The sequence below is a fragment of the Pseudorca crassidens genome, chromosome 1, assembly GCF_039906515.1.
Source record: "Pseudorca crassidens isolate mPseCra1 chromosome 1, mPseCra1.hap1, whole genome shotgun sequence".
Classification (NCBI taxonomy): domain Eukaryota; kingdom Metazoa; phylum Chordata; class Mammalia; order Artiodactyla; family Delphinidae; genus Pseudorca; species Pseudorca crassidens.
The window spans coordinates 190,483,414-190,491,116 of record NC_090296.1 but is presented as its reverse complement, the minus strand read 5'-3'; the positions used below and the strand labels follow the sequence as shown (position 1 = coordinate 190,491,116).

The window sequence follows — 7,703 nt, the reverse complement described above, 5'->3', positions numbered from 1 at the left end:
GACAGGCCTTTATTGTTTTAGAAATAGCTAAAGAATAGAAATATGCAGCATCTGGTGAACTAAAATTTTCATGATTTGGAGACTGTGAGAGGTCATTTTTTAACACACCCCCATGACATCTGCAATCCTCTGAATATCTTTCACTTCAGGGAAACGGAAGACTTTTCCACAAGATCTGCGTCTTTCAACCTAAGCCCAGAATGACCGACATTCACAGCACTGCAGAATACAGTACAACTCTTTTTTCCAACCATCTACCCACACTGATCAGTTTTAGAAGATACTGGTGTCACATGACGCAGTTTCTTCTTTGTGGTGGAATATTAACTAACAGCAAATGGGAAGACAACACAAAATTAGCTGACTACCATGCTGACTGGGAATTAAAAAAGAAGTGACCTGGGGGAGTGTTCGTTCAACAATATTTATAAACAAGTCCTATACAACAAGACTACATAAGAGAAGTCTAGACTGTCGTCATCTCTTATGAACGTCTGTCTCTTATTTGCTCTAGTAAGCTCTCTTCGGTTGTAATAAGAAACGGTCTCTAAAGTAGGCAAGGAACCCTGATTCAATTTAGGACAGCAGGCCTCTGCCACCATCGCACCCATGACCAGCGGACACGATCCGTCAGGCACAGCCACAGACCCCACAAGTGGCCAGAACTGGCCTTCGAGGCTTCCCAAGAGGGGCCAGGAGAAGTGACTGTGAGCCCACCTGCACCCGCGCAGCTGACTCCAGCCCCACCGCATTCTCGATCCTTCTAAACTCAGAACTGGCTCAAAGTGTAGCAGCTATAGAGCCTGGACACAGTAAATGCTTAATAGATGCTCCTACGAGCACTGCCGACGCTGCTAGCACGCTGCTGCCACCACCACTGTTCTCGTCACGTGAGCCCACAATGACCCTGACGGCAGGTTGGGGAAAGCTACTTTGTCTTCACTCTAACAACAAGGACACAACTGCTGTTTACTGAGCTCTTACTTGCCAGGCAGCGTGCTAAGCGTTTTCTTTTACGTAAATACAACAGTGATGCCATGAGGTACGTACAAGTATCACCACCTTTTGCAGATAAGGAAGCTGAGGCTTAGAGGGCTGAAGTGACTTGCTCACGGTCGTACATACATACTCACACCCTTACGCGACAGGTGGGGAGCTGCAGCATGAGGTGAGTTAGTTCTGACTTTGGAGCCCCACTCCTACCTCTAGCCGGCAGTGCCAATCCACCTGCTCAGGCAACTTTCTGTTTCCCCACCTGCCTCTATCCATTGAGTCCTCTCAACCTCTAAGGTGCAGTGATTCGCCACAATTATCTGGGGGTGACACTGTGCAAGATTCAAAAGAAGTCCTCGTTTGTGCAAAATCAGACCCAGGACCTACTGTCTCGGGCAGCGGCCAAGAGTCCTGGCAACTTCCTCTTCTGCTGGGCGGGATGGAGCTGGGATAGCTGTCCACCACTGGTCTCGGGAGGATGACGCTCACGGGCAGTCCTATTCTAGGAAGAACCAGCAGCAGCGAAACATCCCCGTTCTTGGCTTGACAATCCATTTCCCCACCTTGAACCTTGATGCACTGGGGTTACTGTATTTGAACTTCTGTTGGTTCAAATCTTTGTGTTCCAAACTTCTATTTCCTGTTAATTGTATCTGTCCCGAGAGATGACCAATACTAAAATTTACACAATTTAAAAGATAAAAGCAAGCTTTGAAATGCAAGAAAAATAACACGTAACAGTAGTAATATTTACATTCAAATCTATTGCAAGATGGCAAAAGTTCAGCAACATTTAAGGACTATCAAGTTTCATTAAATGGTTCCATGTTTTTGTTGAAAAATGTAAAAATATTTTTCTATAAACACTTCATAAGAGGCAACGTGAAAATTACCATATTTTACAGAAATAATTAAGTCCATCCTCAAATGTTCCTTTTTAATCCTCTAACTGCAACTTTCAGGTCTAGAGGGGAAAAGTTATTTTAAACCCTGTCCTGTGACTGTTGTCTACACATTTAAATTATGGGGAAAAGTCTTTAGAACTTAATTTTTCGACTATTTAAAATAAAAGCAAGACACAAAAATCACTTGGCAGTCAGATGGAACATGAGAGCCAACACAGTTCTTAAAACCAAGAGTTGCATTAGGCAGAACTCAGAGACCAGAAATTCCTTTTTCTTCCTCCCTCGTGCTGTTGGCAATTCCACAAGTCCACGCCAGGCTTCCTTAAGTTTCTTGTGATATTCACGGGCCGCACACAGATCTCATAGTGCATTGTACTCCACACATTTTGATGGATCTGTAGGAAAGTGCTTCTGGCAAATGGTCATTAACCTCTTCAATCCCTAAGAAAATAAAAATAAATAATGGTTGGTTATGATATGGTTAAACTATTCTCGATCGCCCTCTATACTCACTCCAGTTTACCAACGTCCCCGCTAAAATGCAGCAGTCCCCTGCAACACCACTCAGATGTACACTGAGAGAAAGATTTAATCGTGTGCACTCAGAGAAAGGTACAAGATGGTCATAGCTTGTTCACAAAAACAATAACATCAAAAGTACCAGAAACAACCCAAATGTCCATCATAGGAGAATATGTGAATAAGCTTTAGTATGCTCACAAATGGAACATACCACATCAGTAAAAAAGAATTACCTAGAGCTACAATTTAGCCTTTCTCCACCAGGTTCCAATAGAGAATTAAGCCCTGCTGGCTAGCCTAAAGCATCCATTATATGTAATGAGACAGCTCCTCTCCGATGTACCCTAAAAGGGTGCTACATGTGTCCCATCCTTGGGAGAAATGAGAAAATGGGCACTCAAATCATCTTCTGTGTTCTACAGTCCAGATGAGAAACTCTGGTTGAGAACAATGGATATACATGAATCTTAGAACGTTAAATGTAAAAAGCAAGTGGCAAGGGGCTTCCCTGATGGTGCAGTGGTTAAGAATCCGCCTGTCAATGCAGGGGACACGGGTTCAAGCCCTGGTCCAGGAAGATCCCACACGCCGCGTAGCAACTAAGCCCATGCACCACAACTACTGAACCTGCGCTCTAGAGCCCACGAGCCACAACTACTGAAGCCCGTGCACCTAGAGTCTGTGCTCTGCAACAAGAGAAGCCACCGCAGTGAGAAGCCCGCACACGGCCAACGGAGAGCTGCCCCCGCTCGCAGCAACTAGAGAAAGCCCACGGGCAGCAACGAAGACTCAACGCAGCCAAAAAAAAAAAGCAAGTGGCAAAATGCTATGTACAGTATTACACCATTTAAAACTTTTTTTATTATATATAATTTTTACAGGTTACTTTCCATTTACAGTTATTACAAAATATTGGCTGTCTTCCCCGTGTTGTACAGTACATCCCTGAGCCTGTCTTACACCCAACAGTTTGTACCTCCCCCTCCCCTATATTACCTTTCTCCCCCCGCCTCCCAACTGGTAACCACTGGTTTGTTCCCTGTGTCTGTGAGTCTGCTTCTTTTTGTTATGTTCACTAGTCTGCTGCATCTTTTAGACTTCACATGTCAGTGACGTCACTGTCTCTCTCTGACTTGTTTCACTTGGGCATAACGCCCACAAAGTCTGTCCCTGCGGCTGCAAAGGGCAAAGTTTCACTCTTCATGGCTGAGCAGTACTCCACTGTGTATATGGACCACCTCTTCTATCCATTCGTCTACTGATGGACACTTAGGCTGTTTCTATGTCTTGGCTACTGTAAATAGTTCTGCTATGATCATTAGGGTACATGTATCTTTTTAAATTAGTGTTTTGGGGTTTTTCTGGATATATACTCAGGAGTAGAATTGCGGGGTCATATGGTAGTTCTATTTTTAGTTTTTTAAGACACCTCCTTAATGCTCTCCAGAGGCTGCACCAATTCACATTCCCACCAACAGTGTACAACAGTTCCCTTTTCTCCTCATCCCTGCCAGCATGTTATCTATAGACTTTTTAATGATGGCCATTCTGACAGGTGTGAGGTGGTATCTCATTGTTGTTTTGATTTGCATTTCCCTGATGATTAGCCACGTTGAGCATATTTTCATGTGCCTGTTGGCCATCTGCATTTCCTCTTTGGAAAAATGCCAATTCAGTTCTTCTGCCCTTTTTTTTTGTGGTATGCGGGCCTCTCACTGTTGTGGCCTCTCCCGTTGCGGAGCACAGGCTCCAGACGTGCAGGCTCAGCGGCCATGGCTCACGGGCCCAGCTGCTCCGCGGCATGTGGGATCTTCCCGGACTGGGGCACGAACCCATGTCCCCTGCATCGGCAGGCGGACTCTCAACCACTGCACCACCAGGGAAGCCCTGCCCATTTTTTAAGTGGGCTATTTGTCGAGCTGTAATGGGCTGTTTATATACGTTGGGTATGAATCCTTTATTAGTCATATCATTTGCAAATATTCTCTCTCATTCAGTAGGTTGTCTTTTAGTTTTGACAATGGTTTCCTTTACTCTACAAAAACTTATAAGTTTAATTAGATCCCATTTGTTTATTTTTGTTTTGTTTCCATTACTCTAAGACAGAGTCAAAAAATATTGCTTCAATTTATGTCAAAGAGTGTTTTGCCTGTTTTCCGCTAGGAGTTTTACAGTATTTGGTCTTACACTTAGGTCTTTAATCCATTTTGAATTTAAGTCTTGTATATGGTGTTAGAGAATGTTCTAATTTCATTCTTTCACATGTAGCTGTTCAGTTTTCCCAGCACCACTTATTGAAGAGACTGTCTTTTCTGCACTGTATATTCTTGCTTCCTTTGTCCTCAATTAATTGACCATAAGCCATGGGTTTATTTCTGGGTTTTCTATCCTGTTCCATTGATCTATGTGTCTGTTTTTGTGCCAGTATCATAATGTTCTGATGAAAGTCAGGGAGCATAATTCCTCCAGCTCTGTTCTTTCTCAAGATCGTTTTGGCCATTTGGGGTCTTGTGTGTTTCCATACAGATTTTAAGATTAGTTGTTCTAGTTCCGTGAAAAATGCCAGTGGTAGTTTGATAGGGATTGCATTGAATCTGTAGATTGCCTTGGGTACTATGGTCATTTTAACAATATTGATTCTTCTACTATTATACCATTTTAATACAACTCAGAAACAACTTAAAAATAATATATTGCTAAGAAATACACACATAACATGGTGGAATTATTTTTGAAAAAGCAAGGAAATGACAAATTGTGGATAATGGTTACTTCTGGGGTACAGGAGGAAAATACAGATTCTATGATCTTCAGAAAGTTCTAGTTCTTAAGCTGGGATTAAGGCCTTTACACATTTATCTTATTCTTTGCTTCATAACTTACATATCACATGTGTTCTTTTTTACGTACCAAATATTACACAATAAAAAAATTGTACTATAATCATAAAAAATAGCACAAGCACGACCTGGCCAGTTCTGCAGAATGTAGTCTTAGCACTACTACACCGCCTTCGTTCTGTACCTTTGGCATCTGTTACCATGGCCTTCGGTTCTTTATAGACAAATGCAATACACAAATTCCCATGATGTCACAAATTTCTATCTCTTCTACAAATTTCTATCTCTTCTACAATTTGGCCAGTTCTCATCCAGTCTATAACTTCATAGTGATATTTTTAACTGATGATAAGAACTGTCACAATTAAGAAAGATTCAATCAGTCCCTTTCAACTCATCCTTCAGTCTGTAATCTTTTAAAATCTTTAGTGGGCATTTTATTTTCAGTTATTCTTCTTAGCTTTCTCATCCACCAGCAAGCAAACATGCCGCTAAGTCATTATCCAAGTTCACAAACAGGCCAGGGACAAGGGCAGAAACCTGCGATGTGCCACTATAGATCTCTCCAGAACAATTCTGCAAGTTTTACAACTAGCATTGAATCCTATTTACTCTTTTATCTACCAGCCTACAAATGTCCTTGTTTACAAGGAGACACTTTGTCAGATGTCTTACTGAAATCTAGACATCTATAGCAATATTGATAAGTTATTAAAAACGACAACCAGTAACAGCAGCACTTAATTTTAATGATCTCCAAAGCAATTTTTGGCACAAATTATTTTAAGGTTTCTCACCTTGCATTCACAAAAACTGAAACGACCCAGTTCCTAACACAGTAAGAACAATGAAATGCCATCAGAGGCCAAAGGTTGATTATGTTCAGGTCTATATTAGATATGAAAAAATATATAGCACACTACCTGGTACTTAACTAGTATTCCCCCCAAATTCATTTTCTTTCCTAAAAATGATACAATGAAATATCATGTGCTCTTAAAAGAAGAAAGAGTTTCATGACCCAGTGGGAAAAGCAGAGTATGTTGCTGGAATTATACAATCTAGTAACAGAAAAGTGCATCTAGAAGTCCGAGCAGGAAGGGTAAACCCCCTCAAAATACATACTAATGTTAACAGGTAGCGAAAACATCACCAAAGATCTAGAACTCTTACTCTGTAATTACCTTCATATTCAAACAACACTTAAGCTAAGTAAAATCACCAAAAACAAAACAAAACAATGAGGTAAAAAGCCTGCCAAAGCTCTTTGGTCCCATAGTAAGCAGATAACACAAACAAATTACTTCTACGAAGTGAGCTATAATCTAAGAGATTCAACATCAGAGAAACACGATTTTCAAACATTTCACGTCAAGTCCTTTGTGGGTTCAAAGACTGTCCATATTATGCTATTTTAAGGAGTGGGAGTGTGGAGGGAGGTTATCCTTCAGCTGGTCTCCACGAAGGAAGACTTTCGCCGGCAAGTGCGAAGGAAGCCCGGGAGCCTGCTGTGCTCCTCGTTCTGCTGGCGCTGTTGCTGCTAGCTGCGCCTAATCGGGTGTTGCTTTAGGACAAAGACCCTTCCCTCTCACAGTCCAGCTTCTCCTGCTGTGAATTCTAATCCTGTGGCTACAGAACTGGAGCTGCAGCCATGGAAATGTCTGTGATATCATTAAAAGGATCCTAAGTCTCCTGAAGGAAGAGGTGAGAAGAGAGGCAAAGCTAGGAAAGGGAACAGTCCAATGAAAGACTAAACAGCTTTAATCTGCAGCAAAACACAGCAAGAATTATTATGAGCCAATGAAAGGCAAACAGATGCTAAGACGCTGGGGGTCATTTTCCTTACACTGTAGGAATTAGAATTTTAGGTGTTTGTGCCTTATTGAAGGTATCTGTGATGCTTATTTACACTCACTGAACAGATTCTACGCTTAAAAAATGAATATTAAGAGTACCCTGTCTGGGGCTTCCCTGGTGGTGCAGTAGTTGAGAGTCCGCCTGCCGATGCAGGGGACACGGGTTCGTGCCCCGGTCCGGGAAGATCCCACATGCCGCGGAGTGGCTGGGCCCGTGAGCCATGGCCGCTGAGCCTGTGCGTCCGGAGCCTGTGCTCCGCAACGGGAGAGGCCACAGCAGTGACAGGGCCCGCGTACCGCAAAAAAAAAAAAAAAAAAAAAAAAGAGTACCCTGTCTGAAATCTTAGCTGTCAAACAGTTGTGAAACTCAACAGTCTCCATCATAAATAGTTACCATGGAACGTTACAGTAAATTTTTGCCATAAGGACTGACGGCACCCAGCACGGAGTTTTAAAGGGGCATAACCTGATGATAACATATGAGTATTTTCCAAATGGAGACAAATCTTTTCAGTTAGGTCCCTCAGGATTTTAGTTTCAAATTGCTTGGGGATGCTTAAACCAGTAAGACAAGGAGCTGCTTAGCT

The 7,703-nt window shown here is 42.3% G+C and overlaps 2 protein-coding genes across 3 annotated transcripts in view; one reads left to right on the top strand and one right to left on the bottom strand.

Annotated features, from left to right (window-relative positions):
• Positions 1-7,703, top strand: part of FRMD4A (FERM domain containing 4A) — a 646,084-nt gene that overhangs the window by 634,300 nt on the left and 4,081 nt on the right. The gene's annotated exons all lie outside the window — the stretch shown is intronic.
• Positions 1,738-7,703, bottom strand: part of PRPF18 (pre-mRNA processing factor 18) — a 49,415-nt gene continuing 43,449 nt past the window's right edge. For both annotated transcript variants that reach the window (XM_067703878.1, XM_067703881.1), the window contains one exon: positions 1,738-2,339. In XM_067703878.1, the coding sequence (XP_067559979.1) occupies positions 2,259-2,339 (81 nt within the window). In that variant the 3' untranslated portion in view covers positions 1,738-2,258. The remainder of the gene's footprint in view (positions 2,340-7,703) is intronic.